Here is a 16,239-nt window from a genome sequence, read left to right as displayed (position 1 = left end):
GCTGTCCTTTCGCAATTATATGATTTTAGCTTTCAGACATATTTGCAGTTAAGCTCTTATATCTTTATATATTTCATAATACCTATTGAAGGCAACGCTTAGAATTATAAAAATAAATAAGTTTAATAAAATTGATTCCTTTTAAATCGAATCTCAAACTGATTCAATAACTCAAAAATTCGCAATTAATGCACTTAATTTGTAAATTTTATGAACCAATTATTTTAATTGACAAAGAAAAATTCATTTACGAGCATATTCCAAAAGGCGCAATATTCCAACATTGCCGAAAAAGATGGAAAAAAATGTAAAATATTTTTCAGCTGTGCAATTGGCGCTCTCAGCTTTTCAATTTTCCGGCCCATTCATATATAATGAGCTTACATGCTGTGTGTGTGTGTGTGTGTATTAATTTTCACAGTAAATATTGCGGAAGTTTTTTGTGTACCCAAAGTTCGAGTATTTTTTCCTCGCGATTGCCAGATGAAATTAAATGCGAGCTAATTTAATTTTTTTGGAAAAAAATGGCTGCTGCCACGCCCACTAAGTACTTACTTACACTTACATATGCACAAAAACCAAAAAAAAAAAAAAGAATGGTTGGGCCATTTGACCAGTTAGACATTTGGCCAGATTCTGACCTTTGCAAAAAAGTTGAAGCCGCTTAGCTGTCGGAGCATAAATTTTGTTGGCAGCCTGCAGCAAAAATGGAAAATAGGAAAATAAAAACAAAAAAAACTTTTATTTTTATTAAATATATGTATGTGTCTGTGTAGTTTTATGTGTGCCTGTGGATTGCGTGTGCTCAGCTTCGTCTAACATTTGCTTGGCTTTCATTTCATATTGCATAAATTGTCGAGAGGGCTAAAATACGAGCACTTGTCCAGTATTTTAGCCATGTAACCATATTTATTTTTATGCTTTAATTGAAAACGCTATATTTGAGGGTGTGCATTGTGTGTGTGTGTGTGTGTGTGCCAATTGACACTTAACGTTGCCATCAACTCAATGACTTGGCCCTGGCTCTGACAACGTGGTCAAGTATAAACTGCTTCCAAGATTTGAGTACTTTCAAATGAATAACTTTAACTGCTGACCATTCAGTTTGCTAAAGCCATAGGGGCAGGTCAATGGGCGGGACAGTGCAAATAGTAAGTTGTAATGGCCATAATCAATAGCTATAAAATAAAGAAGGATTTATAAAGGATTCCAAATGCATTCGACAGATGCGCTTCCATTGTGCTTGAGTCGTCGAAGCACAAAATAAAAAGCCAATCAATCTTTATTAGAATTGCAGTATTTATAGTCGAGCGATATATAGTATACGTATATATGAGAGTATATCGCATTGCCGAATTACATCTCAATTATTCTGATTGACATTCGTTAAAATTGCTTAAAAGATTTCTATGGAAATCACTCGATAGTCATTTGAAGTGAGATCTTCTTCTGGTTATTCAAGAGCTTATTTATTCGTAAATGCTCTGAAAGCCCGTTAAGTCGACGAGCTTATGCAGTTAGAAAGAAAAAAAAAAGCCTGATATATTATAAATTTCAATCAATCTTTGTTCTCTAATTGATAATCTCTAAAACTACGACTATTTGCTGATTGACTTGCTGACTGATTAAGTAAACGATGGACATTTAACTCGCAGCCCAAACTTAAATTATTTCCAAATAACGATGCAAGTGGCAATGTTGCAATGTAAATTTCCTACCAGCAAAAAATCTTTTACCTAGTAAATTTTTATTCTTTTTAACTTTAAATATTTGAAGAGCTTCTTTCTTGGTTTTTCGTTTGTAGAACCAAAAATTGTCATAAATATTTTCATCTCAACACAAACTGAGCGGTCTTATGCCCTTTAGAATGCCAGCTACATTATCCCTGAGTAGGGGACTCATAGTACGCTGCTTTTCGAGGCTGACGGGTTGGGCATGAGATTGAGAAAGCTGATAGAGATCCGCATAGTATTCCATGCCGGCAATGCCCACCGCATTGAAGCTGGCCGAGACTTCGGTGCAGTCGATAATGGAGGTCTTCAGGGGCGTTACGAGAAGTGTCGAATAGTACGGGACCTTCTTACCCTCAAGTAATTCCCGAATGAGCAGCACAGCGGTACGTGAGCCCGCCAATAGATTCCATCTGGACCAGCTGAAGTTGTGGGAGAGGGCGAGTGTGGATATGCAGGCATACGTATGCATCTCCATTACATAGTTCTTCTCACAGGAGCCTTCTGTATAGCAGAAAGCATCCTCATCCGGAAATATGTCCACGGCGGACAAAATAAGCGTTGCCTTCAGCTCATTCAGGGACAAGGTCTTGCCAATCATTTCGGTTATACCCTGTGTGCTGCCCCCTTGAAAATTGTTGACCGTATAGCCCGCCTCAGTAATGGTCATATCCAGGCTGATTAACGAGGCGGTAAAACTGAATATTATTGTACCAAGACTGCAATTGGAATGGATAAGTTTTATAATCCAATGCTAATCTCATCGAGTTTGACTTGCTTCTTCATATCCGGTCGTAGGTCCCAGGTTTGATAGGGCATATTACTGTACTTGTTCAAGGCGAAGCCAAAGATTCCTGTAGAAAGGCAGGAAAAAGGCAAAGGTTAAAGGGCATAAACTTAAGAAAGGGCAGAAAAAGTTAAACTGGAGGTTATATCAGTTGGTTTTTTTGAAGCCACTTTACATATGGAATAGAGTACAATGAAATAATTCAGGAACAAGTTTAGGAACTAATCTAGGAACAAGTTTACTAACTGGTTTAGGTTCTAGATAAGAACCTAGTAAAGGAACTAGTTTAGCTACGTAAGAAAAAAAGTTTTGTTTTTACTTACTTACAGTTTAAACTCTTTAAGAACTAGATTAAAGTTTAATTGAGTCACTAGATTAGGAACCAGTTCAGTCACTAGTAAAAAGTTTTGTTACTACTTACTTACAGTTTAAACTCTTTAAGAACTAGATTAAAGTTTAATTGAGTCACTAGATTAGGAACCAGTTCAGTCACTAGTTAAGGCACTAGCTAGCGGTTTAAAGAGCACTCAATTTACTTTCAGTAAACGTATTACTTAGGGACTTGCTTAGGCACTAGATTAGGGTCTAATTATCTTATGATCTTACCCAGTCGACCAGTGCGGAACTGTATGGACAGCTTGTCCTCATTGAACTTGGTGTCATGGACATCTCGGGTGCTCCACTTTCCCTGGGTAATGGCCGCCGTGCTGCTGAGCTTCTGTCTGCGCCTGAGGCAAGAGTTGGAGTTTTAGACTTGGTTTTGGAGTGACCATAAATAGGGTATTGCATACGCTTCACTGTCGCAGCTATCGTTGTTGCTGTTGGTGTTTCGACTGAGCATCTGCTGAAGGGTTGCTCCTGCCGAGGAGTCATTGCCGGCACCACCCTCAAGTAGCTCCAGGATGCTGTCATCGTTGTCATCTTCGTCGTCATCGCTGCTGTCCTGGCTGCCACCTGATTTGGGTGTCGTCTCAGGCTCCGACTGGGGGGGCAGCTGTGAGTCCCGCACAAAAGAAATGCCCGTGTAGTAGGCGAAAGCGGCAGCTGCTGTGGCGGGTTGGAGAACTTCGACTAGTTCCTGGCTGAGTGGACGCATATCCTCGGGCAGCTCCTCGTTAACATCGTGCTGTGAGCCGCTGGGCGAAAGGTGCTCAGAGATTTGTTGCAGCATCTCTTCCTGCCGCTCCCGAGGCAGCTGCAGTTGCCACAAACGATCCATGTCCTCGATCAGCTGCGAGAAGAGATAACAAGAGTTGGGCGTAATCGGCGGAGGACGCGACTGTGCTCGGAATTTGAGCAGCTTGTCAAAACAGAGCGGCGGAAACAGCTCGGCCGGCTCATCTGTGTCCAGAAACTCAGCTCCAATGCCCGGCCTAGTTGCTGCCTCTGGTGCAATTGGTACCACCGATGCCTGCACCACCGATTGACCCACCTGACCCAGCCGAATATGCGCCTGACGCGCCAGGAACATCACCTGACGCTGGGGCTTCCCACTGCTCGATTGCGGCGTTGTCTGCTCCAGACGAACGGAAAAACCCTGCGGAAGTCGTGGCACCACAAAGTCCTTAACCAACCCATACAGATCCACATTGCTGGGTATCGCACGCAGATCAAAGTCTCCGATTTCATGCAACTTCTGTTCCTGTGTCCCAGCCAAATCGGACTTGTGCGAGCGCAACTTGGCCGGACCGCGAGGTGAACTCTTCAGCGGACTGGGCTGCGCATTCGTCGACAGTGGTGTTGCCTCCGTGGGCGTGGCTGTCGTTTCTGCCACAGCGGCAGTTGCAGCCGCATCCGGCTTGACTCCATCCGCCAACTGCGACTCAAACGTCTCGAGGTGCGTCTCCCAACGGCAGGCAATCGGGGGCTCGAACCAGATGACCGAATCTGGTAGCCTGAAGACAGGGAGAAAGGGGGAAAACGAGAGAGAAGTATATAGCAAAAGAGAGAGGAAGAATGAGAGTAAAATGTTGGGAAAAATATGGATAACCAGAGGAAAAAGAACAGAGGGAAAGAAAGGCAGTATTAGAGAGAAAATTCAAAGGACAAATATAGGGAGAAAGAGAGGGAAGAGCGTGCGAGAAAGTAATAGCTAAAGAGAGAGCGAATATGGAGGACAACGAGAGGGAAAAATGAGGGAAAAAGAGAGGGTAATAAAAAGCGAAAAGAGTGTGAGAAAGACAAAGTTAAGAAGTTTGAGAAAGAGAGGAAGCGGAAGAAAGAAAATGAACAAGAAAGGGAAAAGAGTGGATAAAAGAACGAGAGCGATCAAAAGTGGGAGCATTTGAGTGATGAAAACAGTAGGGAAATACAGAGGGGGAAGAAGACTCACATGGATATGTGACACAACTTGGGAGTCGCTGAAAAAGTGTATTGAGGATAAGCAACTTTTCGAGAGATACAGAGAAAAAGAGTGAGAAGGGAAATTAAATAAAAAATAAAAGATACCCTGCAATTTCGCTTGGGTTGCTGTAAAAGATTGAAGTGGATAGGGCAAAGTTTTTGAAGATGGCGGAAGAGAGAAATGAAATGGCCCGACTAGCATATACCTTGTAATTAGGCTTTGGGCGTCACTGGAGGAACCAGTTCCACTGGCATATACCCTGTAACAAGCACTGATTGGCGAGGCTATGCCCCATTTTGAAAAAGCTCAGAATAGATAAGGAAACAGATGCCAAATGAAAGTGCTCGCTTAGCATATACCCTGTAACTGCTCATTTTTTTAACTCAGTAACAAAGAAATAAGGAAAACAACTTACTGTAGGGTGACCAATGCCAGTTTGTCCAGCGCCGCCTCAATCATGCGCATCTCAGCCTCAATTTCCTCGGGCAGACGGCGAACACCGGGCAGCACCGGAGGCGGGGGATGATAGGTCTGATAGTACTCCTTGTGCAACAGACTATTGGCGGCGTCAACTGCAAGAGGTAGAAGACTTTTGGTGGCAAATCTGCACGTGCAACATAAACTTGCAACCAGGGCTGCAAACCGGTTCTGAACCGAGCCTTGTAGAACCGGTTCGGTTCGGGTTTTTATGCAGCCTGAGCTGGATCATTAACCGAACCCTTAAAATTATTTACTTTGAGAGCCCGAACCTAAGCCGAACCGCTTTCCAAAATAAAAGGTTCGGTTCGAAAAAAAAAATATTTACATAAATTTTATGGCTTTCTAATACTACGCAATTATTTGAGACTTTTTATTAAAATAAGTCATGTTTAAATCTTCGAATAAATTAAAAATTTACAACAAAATTTGATTTCTTTAAAAAAAAAAAAATTTAATTAGTTTGAAATATAGAGAAAAATATATAACAATCAAAATATTTTTTTGTATGAAATTGAGCCAAGGCTCGAACCCAAACCATGGGTTCAGGGGGTGTATAAACCAATTCTCGAACCGAACCGATGTCTTGCTTTATGGTTCGAACCGCCGAACCGAACCTTTAACAAAATTTTGGAGGCTTGCAGCCTTGCTTGCAACTCACCGGTGCGTATAAAGGAGCGTGCATTGAGCTGTTTATCTTGCTGCGGAGTCTCTAGGAAATCGATGCAATAGACACCGCCAATAATGCGATACTTGCGCAGATTGACATCCGTCTCGAGCATGCCATAGGCCTCTGGTCCAATAGCACGACGTCGGGCCTTGTTCAGCTCATCTTCGTATTGTGCATACAGCTTATCGATATCGTAGCTGCGTTCCCTTGTTGGTTGTGAGCTGGCCGAATGTTGCTCCTGCGTCAGTTGCTCCAGCTCCGACAATGGTATTTCCCGGGCACACTCGTCCAGCATAGATTGTAGAATCTCCTTGCGCTTTCGCCACTCCCGCTTCGTTTGACGTAGAATAGCTGAGGGAATAGAAAATGTTATCCGGAAGAAATAACAGGCGTTTAGTTGGAACCGTAACTGTTAACCGGTAGTATCCGATTAAAATTGATAACCGTTATTAAGACCGTAACTGAAACAATCATTTTTATTATACCAAAATCGAAAACCCGAAATTATTCAAACTTATATTGTTATAAAATTTTTTTAAATTTTAATTCAATAAATAAACCTTTATATAAAAAAACTAATCGAATTGTAACCGATTCATGTATAACAGCTAATATCGGTTTAATAAATTTACATTTCAAAAAGGTCGTCTTTTGAAATCAAATTTAAAGTTTATTATTTATTTAAATAAACAGATCTTCTATTTTTAAATTTAAGCATTTTTGTTTACAAATCAACATATTTTTAACTTTAATATACAAATATTAAATTTATTTTTAAACCGAAATCATACCGGTTGGATAGCCTTCTTGAAATGTGTAGTGATGTTAATCCAAAGAAATCACCGACTTTAACATAAAATTTTCTATAATTATATTTTAGCTTTATTTTGAAACTGTGGAATAATAATAAGTAAATCAATATGTGTATTAAATGTTATCGTTTAATCAGTAGAAATATTTTGATAAATTTATATCGGAACTAAACCATAACCTTGGGTTCAGGTGTTGTTCCGCTACACCATGTGTAACCATCTCTAAAATTTGGAATGCTAGCAGCCTTGATATTTGTATTATAAGAAGTTCTCGAAGCCAGCGGGTTAAACACATTCAACTTCGTTGTCATAGCACTTACTGGCATTTTCAGAACGTGCATGCCTCAGCTGGAAGCTGCTGCAATAGTCACTGAAGTGGTCATAGTTCAACCAAAGTCCCCGCAGCGCCGAGCTCTGAAGGCGCACAGTGGGTGGTAAGGAGATGAGCATCTCGATGGTGGGAAAATCGATCTCATTGTGGGCCGATTGCTCGCCAATTCGCGCCTTGGGATTAACGGCGCTATGGGATGAATAAGTAGGCAACGAAAAAAGGACGGGCAAATTAGTAAAAGGCGATTAGGCGATTAATTTGGTTTCGTTTCGCACATTTGGGCATCCTTGGAGAAGGTCCAAATGAAGCTCTGAAATACATCGGAGCTGTAGATGTGCTTGGCTACGCCAGGCCTATCAATTCTGCAATGAGAAGGGAGAAGTTTTAGGCGACTGCAGTGACAGTTTTTTAAGTTTCACCTACTCCATGTCACGTTCAATGTGGGACATGGTTTTGTGTGTAAATTCATCTAAATGCTGTTTGAGAAAGACCCTCATCTCCGTCTTCAGCTTGGCCAAATCGGCGGCCATATGTGCCGAGCGCTCCTTGGTATAGAGCAGCGACTCATCCAGCTCGTTGAGTATCTGTCAAAGAATGGTTGGCAAAATGTAAAAGAAAAGTTTTTTCCTCACGTCGAAGTTTTGAACGCTTTACTGGCCTCTGTAGATTTATAATGAAGTTGTAACGGAAAGTAACGTTAAGTAAATTATAAAAAGAAAAAATAAATGAAAGCTGTTATTCATGCCGTAAAGTAAAAAAGCCGGTATAGAGCCCTTAAGTAGATCTTTCCCATACAAAAATTTGACAGTTGGATTCAAATGTAAAGGCTTTAAGTCGAGCCCGTATTATTAACAGCGATTTAATTTACAAAAAGTGGCAGCCCTGGCTTAGAATTGATTAAAAATCGATTGACCATGGCTATTAGTCTAAATGTTTTTTTTAAAGCTAGGTACGGCAAAAATTCCGTTTGCATAATGTCATCATCAGAGTTGCCAGATCAAGAAGTTGTAGTTTTTCGGCACTGCTTGCTTTTAGCACGGGTGACTTTAAAAATATTGAACTGTTCAAACTTTTTACGCCTGACAACTAAAAATGGCCGCCCTTCATTTAAGAACAAAACAAACAGTCAGGACAAAATTGATGGAATATTAGCTACAACTAAAACAATCTGTGCGCCTAAATTATATTAAACCGAAATTTATATTTAAAAAATAGAAAAATCCACACATAACATATTCTACATTTTCGACATTTTCCTTTCTTTTCTTTTTTAGCAAACATTAACTTTTCAATATTTTCCATGGAATAGTCCTAGCTATAAGCTTTTTTGATTAATCATCAATTGTGATTGCAAATCTTAAGCTGAGTATGGACATAAGATTTGAGACTAGGGAAAGGAAAGTGCTCAATATTTAGCTGTCGGCGAGCGAATGTCAGTGCTGCCATCGCAACACACAAAAGTAACCAAAATTATGATGGTGACTCTGTTGCGACAGTTGCGCTTTGTTTACATTTTTAAAAACGCACAACTGATTAGATTACATTGAGGAGACGTAGGGAATGGAAAATGACGAAAGTGTAGGATATTTAGACATTTAATTCAAGTAGGACGAATATGCAAACACACAGAAAAGTTATGTGCGTATTTTTCAATTTTATTAATAAAAATTAATAATTAATATAATTTGGGCTGACAAAATGTATCAGTTTTAGCTAATATTCTTGAAATTTTTTCCTGGTTGAAAAACACAAGACGTCTTGGTTTTGTTTTCAAATGAATAACGGCCATTTTTAGCTTATCAGGCGTAAAATGTTAGAACAATTCCATATTTGCGCAGTCACCCGAGCTAAAGCTAGCAGTGTTGAAAAACGACAATTTCTTGATCTGGCAACTCTGTGTTATCCGTTCTCCGAACAAACCAGCTAAAACGCTGGCTGAATTTCTGTCGAGCTAATTTAGCAACTGTTTTTTTTATATGGATTTGACATTTAGCGCACAGCTTTTATCTTATGTCCATACTCAGCTTTATGATTGAAAATTTGTCAGCTCTGGAAAGCAACATATACTCGAATGTAATAATTAACTTGCGAGTCCTAAGCAGACAGTAGATATAGTTGACTGTACTTACGCCTAGCACTTCCTTGATGCGTTGGGCATACACATCGCCCAGATTTCCCTGCTGTTGCCTGAGTGAGACACGCGTCAAATCTGGCACATGGGCATCCTGGGTGAGGAGAGTCCTCTCATCCGTCCGCAGCAGCCAGTTGCGTGCCTCACTCTGCCTCTTTGAGATGTCCGCATGCCACTGATGGATATATTTTCGTAGATCGCTGGCACTTGCTGCATTCGGTAGACCATTACACCTCATGAACTTCTCCCAATCTCGTTCGTGTCGTTCCCCCGCCTTGATGGCCTCAATTGCGGTGTGAACCGCATCGAAGAATCGCATGCTATCCTTGAGTTGACCACGTCTCAAACGATTCTCGGCCACCTCCTGCTGTTGGCGATGCTTTGCCTGCTCCATTTCCAGCTTCTTACGCTGACGTGCCTCCTCCAGCTTCTTCAGTCTGTCAAGTATCACAATTGTGGTTATACTTCTTGTGGCTAGCTGCTTTCTTCTTTTACAAACTTTTCCTTTTCCATTTCGATACGCAGCAGCTCGGCCTGCTCGGCCTCGAGACGAGCCTTCTCCTTTTTGGACAGTTTCTTCTTTGGCGGCTGCAATTAAATTGCATTATTTATTAATTTAAATTTAATAGTACTTTCAATGCTACCACTAACCATGTTGCCCGTTGCTGTACTTCCGTTTCAGTTGTTGTCAATTGCCAAATGCCGATTGCAACATTTGTGCACTTTTCATTTGCCTTCTACCTTTCATTTATTGATCCAACGGCAACTATGGCTACAGCTTGTTGTCGTTGTTGTAGTTGTTGCTAAGCTCTGGACAGTCGCCTGAGTCCATGCTTAATCCCTTTGACAACGTTCTCCTGGGCACAACATAACATCAGCTTCAGCTTCAGCTTCAGCCTTGCCACCAGATTCTCCTGTGACGCCCCTTAATTAAATATTCCATGAAGCTTAGCGCCCACCAAAAATGTTCCATCTCACGCTTTCGACCCCCCCAGAGTGGAAAGGTGTGTGGGATAGACAGAGAAAAAGAGAGAAGTGGAGAGGCGAGCTATAACTTGTGGTTAGCCTGGCCATGAGGCATCATTGTATTTGTACCAATGTTGCTTTGAAATCAACGTGAAAGCTTTCATAGTTTTTCTTCAACTTGTTTTTCTTCTCGTCTCTGTTGTCGTTTTCCCACTGCGACAAGCATAAGGTGTCATAGCCCAGTGCCACGCCCACATCCACGCCCCTTAAGAGATTCAAAACGTGTAACAACTAAACCAATTTTAAAATTGTGTAACATTGTGGCAACGCCATGTGGATTACTGTCAGTTGGTAGCACGTAACAACGAGTTGTCAGCCCGTGTTTTCTTTCCAAAATAGTTATGTAGAAAGCCTGTCTTGGTGGCAACTCTGACATGTTTAAGTTGTGTGCCATTTTGACAGCGTCAGGATCGATATTTTTCAGTTGGCAGCTCTACAACATCGAGTTGTCAGAGCGTGTCCTGCTGACATATTTTAAAAGCATGACAGGCTGGCAAGGCTGCTGTTCCGACAAGCTAAAATTCTGTGACATTGTGTCAACGACTGGCTTGATATTTGTCTGTTGACAGTGTGTATATTTCTGCCAAGATGGCAACGCTGGCATGCTAAGATCGTGCGACACTATAGCAGCGCCAGACTAAGACTTGACCGATTTAAGGAAATATCCTATTGAATCAATAAACATAAGTAAATGAGAATCCATTATCGTTAAAAAAAAAAATGTAGCCAGATATAAAATTAAAAAGAACGAAATGAATAAGCAGATTACTTATTATTATATTGATAAATATAATATTAATCTATTGATTTAAAGTTGAACTGTCTGAATTTTGTGTCTCTTGGTTTGCTAACTCAGGCCATAAGCTCTTTTGGCTTTCATATCATTGGGCCAAAAAAAGTTCTGACGTAAAGTAAGTTCTATCACTTCAGCAAATTATCAATTATTTTTTAAAATAAAATATGAAAGATTGCTGATGTATGCTGGTGAATGCAACCAATTACCATGTAATTGAAGTACATAATAAATTTTGATTAACGTGGGAATAACAGTTAACAGTGTTGATAAAGTGCCTGTTAAAGTGTTTGTTAACATTGACACGAGCATGAAACCAAATGAATTTCATCATTAATCATTTTGTTTAACTAATAAATTGTTTGTCACTTTCAGAATTTTACATTCGCGAAATGTATTTTTAATGCTTTTCACGCGATTTTCTGCCATTTTCCATTTGATACTGCAAAAACTTTGCCCGTCGCTCTGAACCCAACTGGAATAACTTCACAAATTCTGCCAGAGTCTCTCTCTATGTATCTCTCTTTCTCTGTCTCTCTGGATCGCTATTTTACGCCTAATTTAAACTTTTTTGTTTGCCATCATTCTGTCCTACCCTTTGACCCTCCGTTCCCAATTTGTTCATGTTGCCGTTTTAGATACGGGCATGAATACATTTTTCGAAGCAAGCAGGTTACCTTGGCAGCAAGCAAGGTGACAACGATGGTTAATTACCTGGCAATTTAAATAGCAGCTCAGATTCGCAGCCCTCTCACTTGCCTCATTTCACCTGCACCGTGTTGCCAGCTCAGCTAATTGCCGCATACAGCGCCAGAGCGAGGGCTTATCAATTTAATATGCAACCCCAGCAACCAAGTGCAGTTGGAACTCGAGTATGGCTTTATGGTATCATATCGTAATTGTTCTTTATATTTATTATATATTTAAAAGTCATGACACGCTTTTACTAACAGTTCATTGGAGTTTTCTTTCAACAATTTTCATAACAGCAATGCTATGACTGTGAGAAAAGTTAACATGACAATACAATTTTTATATTTATGCCAACGTTTTTATATTGAAATAAAATATTTGCTATTTATTGAGCAAAGTCTTAACTATTGTCAGATAAGCTTAACAAAGTCAATCTCAATGAACTGTTTACAATTTTTATAGATGGGCAGCACTTATCGGATGGTTTGGCTCATAATTTAAAATCTTGAAATTTTAGTATGAACTGTGGGTATATCTCACAGAGTTGAAGAGCTAGAGCAACCAAATTCGGCAGACAGACTTCCATGAGTGTGGAGTATATAAGGAGTGTGTCAAATATTTTCCACGTCCCCGTTGTGCCCCGTAAATCATGAAAACAATTCAGTACGCTCACATTTTTGAAGATACGAAATTTTTGAGCGAATTTTTCTAGACTTTAAGGTTGACAGCATGATAAGAAAATGGCCAATAGTTGTTTTAATAGATCAACACTTGTTAAAATTCAAAGAGTTAGCTTAAAAATAAAAATTTCTAAATTTCGTGTATTACCATTGTAAACGATGTTAGATTACTCTAAAAAATGTGTACGTCTATAAATGTTGCCTTTTTGCGCAGTAATCGCAATCTGAAAGCTTTAACTTGGGATTGATTAATTCTTATTAACATTTTTATGTTAAACTTAATAGCTGTTACTTCTTATGTGGCATTCAACTTCAGCCATGTTAATATACTCTTTTATGCAATTATGGTATAAGGGAAGTATTAAGGGGATGCAAAAAATGTACGGAAAAAGTCAGTACAAATTAATTTTTTTTTTTCAGTGAAAGTGGAAAGAAAAATTGTGAAAAATTTTGCGCATGCTGAAAAAGATGCGCATTGTGTGCATTGTGCTATTCATTTAAGCAGGAAAATTGCAGGGAAAATTTTATTTATTGCAGGAAGAGATGTTGAGCTTCTGTTGTTGTTGGTCATGTGATAAATAAGTAGAAGTCAGGCCAAAGGGGAAATGTGCATAATCCTTGTTGTAAGCTGTGCAGCTGCCTGTCTCGGCATTCTGATATATATCACACAGATACTCTCATGTATGAGTATCTGTGTAGAAATATTTGTTGCTGTAAGTAGAGATTGTTGTCATGACAATAAATGATAAAGCCGCATGCGTAATTAGCTCCGTTTGGGACACACTTGAGAGCATTTTCTCTAGCATTACATTTAATATTATTTCAATTATTTTTTTTGCAACAGCTTTTATATATGTGTGTGTATTTGGTTTTGTGTTTGTGTTTGTGTGTTGAAGTTGCCACAAAGACGAGAGCTGCTGGAGCGTAAGCTGCTTGAGCAACGGCAAAGGGCAGCAAACGCTGCACAATAAAAATTTATCATACGCACCGTTGACGTTGACAGATCGCTGAGTTGAGGCAACGGCGACAGTCGACAGGCGACAAGCGACAAACGACAAACGACAGCAGTTATAACCATGGAAACAGCTGCGCTCCTTAACTCTGGTTGTTGTCTCTCCTTCCCTCCACCCTCCTCTCTGTTTGCCTCTTCTCTTGGTGGCATTGCTTCTGTGGCAGCATTCTTTGAATGCAGCACGCCTGAGCGCACTTTGCAATATGACAAAATTTGTGAATATGAATTCTCTGAATGGTCCCACACAATAAGCAGCAACTCAACTTAACTCATCTCAACTCGGCCCAACGCAAACCAACTGAGATGAGCACTGTCTCAGCGTCAGCTGATTTTCCCTGGCTTTAAGCTGCTTTAAAAGTCATAGGTATATTACAGATAATTATGTCAACTGTTTTCAAATTACGCAGAATCAACGGAACGATCAACTGCTTTGAATATAATTGAATTTATTCAGCAAAACAAATGTTTAAATAAAAATAATTTATTTGACATGTTCCAATAATCTATAGTAATTTTGAAGAAAAAACATTTCCTTAAATGCCAGAGATTTGAATCTTTAGAACATATTTTCAAAGTCATAAAAATCGACTGCATAAAATGTATTTCCAATTTCAACAAAACTATTGATTTTAGGTTTGTTTTATATAATTAACAAGTTCATTAAACATTAATTTTACGCATTTTCATTCAATTTAAGAAATAATTCAATAACTTGTACATTTTGTCAATTCTTTGAAACATTTTTCTACAAAATACCTCTATAGCTATTTCTCGATATTTGTACGAGCATAACTTCAATTATAATACTCCAACTTTTCGAGAAAATGAGTATAATTTGTGTTGACGAAAAAAAGACACTAAGATTTAAATTGAAGCAGTATTGAATGCTCTCCTGAGTCCAGAGTCGCAACTAGAGAGAGATAGAGACAGGAGAGCGAGAGAGAAAGAGGAAGAAAATAAGCAGCTCGTATGATATCTCTCTCTCTCTCTCTCTCTTTCTCTCTCCTAGTCAGTCACATACACAGTAAGTTAGCAATTAAAACTCTGAATTTATTTCCAAGAACTTTTCCAACTTGACTCTGGCTTGCTGCGGGCAAAAATGAAGGAAACATTGTACGACATCGAGAATTTGCCACACACGCTTTACCAGGGCCCAATTCATTTTCATTTTCATTTTCATGTAATTTTCTTTTTCTTTTTGATTTGTTTATTTTTGCGTACATTTTGTTGCTGTCGTTGTTGTTGGTATTTTGTTTTTTTTTTTTGTCAGCTGCCTTGACAAATTGCTGCCTTGCATGGTGTCCAGATGTTTCAGCTTGGTTGAGAATGCAGGATGCTGCATGGAAAATTGCCAGCCAGTTAAGCGAGCAAGTTGCCAGTGGCATTCAATGCAGTAGACACACACACACACATACACACACACGCACACACACAGATACTCTACGAGAGAGAATGAGACAGGCACAAGTGTAACGATTATTAATTACCGTCAATTTACATGCATTTTTATGTATGTGTTGGTGTGTGTGTGCCTGTGTGCTGTCATGTGTTGACGTTGTCATTGAACAGACAGGCCTTTCTTGGCTCGATTCTATAATTATGTATTCTGAGACTGTGGGCTATCAACTGCCCAGATCTGGAGTCTCGATGAGTTTTTTTTTTTTTCCTGGTTGGACGAATTGTTTCCATAATGTGCCTAATGCGACGTTGATAGCATTTCAAATGTCCACAGACTTGGTGTGGCATGCCACACTTCTGGCTGACACACTTCCACGCTCAGCCTTCGTCAGAGTTGTGGCCATGGTTTTCATCAGCAATCTTCTCATTTGGCTAATGAAACTGTCAGCTTCAGTTTCAGTTTTAAACATATTAAAAACTTATAATGAAATAAAGCATTTATTACAATATGTGATGTAATAAATTTAAATATGAATCTCTCAATTACACACTTTGTTTTTAGCTTGTGAGCTGCTTTTAAAGCTCCATTAAGCTGATAATTCACTTATGACTAGTTCTCATTTATAACAACATACGTGTAAATTAAAGTAAAAACCTATTCTTTTTTCTACTTACAGCTGCTGTTAACACCGGATATCATATTCATATCACTCACAAAAAACAGGATAAAAGGATAGCAGAGCGAAGATAATGCATCGAGTTATCAGAGTTGCAGCTCCAATATATTTAATTAGTTTTTTGATAAATAAACGATAATAAGCAACAAAAGCAAAAGCAAACGTAATTCAAGGCCAGCCGCAATTTAGTTAGTGACATATGAAAAATAAATAAATATAAAACACGTAAACAAAAGATGAATGAATGAATACATATAGAAAATTTCTAAAACAAGGCAATAATAATTCATAAATTTTAATAATAATTTTTAATAATAAACAATTAATTATATGCATAACATTACAATATAAATTAGTTTAATTCCAAAAAAATAAAATTCTAATGATACGAAAGGAGCAACACACAATATAAACATTTAACAATAATTAGCATTAAATGGTTAACAATATAATAACAAATTCAAGCTGCAAATTATTCAATTAATTTGCATTGAAAATTAAAACAAGCAACAATTAACGCCATTGTGATTCTTAATTTTAAACAATTATGCGAACATAAAAAAACCAAATTAGGCTTAAAATTGCAACCAAACCAAATAAAACGCATCTTTAAATGAAGCTTTAAATAAAATAAAAACTAAAATAAACAAACAGAGCAACAAGGAAAAGAAAAAGATT

General features: G+C 38.8%; 1 protein-coding gene and 1 long non-coding RNA gene across 2 annotated transcripts in view; one reads left to right on the top strand and one right to left on the bottom strand.

Annotated features, from left to right (window-relative positions):
• The window catches only part of LOC117783942, a 34,720-nt gene extending 18,944 nt beyond the window's left edge, over positions 1-15,776 (top strand). Inside the window, exon 2 of the long non-coding RNA XR_004617384.1 lies at positions 15,562-15,776. This is a non-coding gene — a long non-coding RNA (uncharacterized LOC117783942). The remainder of the gene's footprint in view (positions 1-15,561) is intronic.
• Positions 1,834-10,002, bottom strand: LOC117783935 (protein CASC1). The gene is made up of 12 exons (XM_034621513.1): positions 9,934-10,002; positions 9,782-9,870; positions 9,281-9,719; positions 7,575-7,735; positions 7,427-7,513; positions 7,141-7,340; positions 6,000-6,359; positions 5,277-5,433; positions 3,309-4,412; positions 3,124-3,245; positions 2,509-2,584; positions 1,834-2,449 (listed from the first exon to the last, which is right to left on the bottom strand). The coding sequence occupies exons 1-12, from the start codon at positions 9,934-9,936 to the stop codon at positions 1,834-1,836; spliced, it is 3,414 nt and encodes a 1,137-aa protein (XP_034477404.1). The 5' UTR covers positions 9,937-10,002.
• Positions 15,777-16,239: the final 463 nt, after the last annotated feature.

Source organism: Drosophila innubila, chromosome X (assembly GCF_004354385.1).
Source record: "Drosophila innubila isolate TH190305 chromosome X, UK_Dinn_1.0, whole genome shotgun sequence".
In the NCBI taxonomy this organism is placed as follows: Eukaryota; Metazoa; Arthropoda; class Insecta; order Diptera; family Drosophilidae; genus Drosophila; species Drosophila innubila.
The sequence above is the reverse complement of the archived record's forward strand: the minus strand, read 5'-3'. Positions and strand labels throughout refer to the sequence as shown.

What these genes read in the sequence shown, in the direction of transcription:
- LOC117783935 (XM_034621513.1), bottom strand. An exon ending in ATCGAAATGGAAAAGGAAAA is followed by an intron (nt 9,720 to 9,781) that starts GTTTGTAAAAGA and finishes GATACTTGACAG; the next exon opens with ACTGAAGAAGCTGGAGGAGG. An exon ending in CTGGCATTGGTCACCCTACA is followed by an intron (nt 4,413 to 5,276) that starts GTAAGTTGTTTT and finishes CCCTGTCTTCAG; the next exon opens with GCTACCAGATTCGGTCATCT.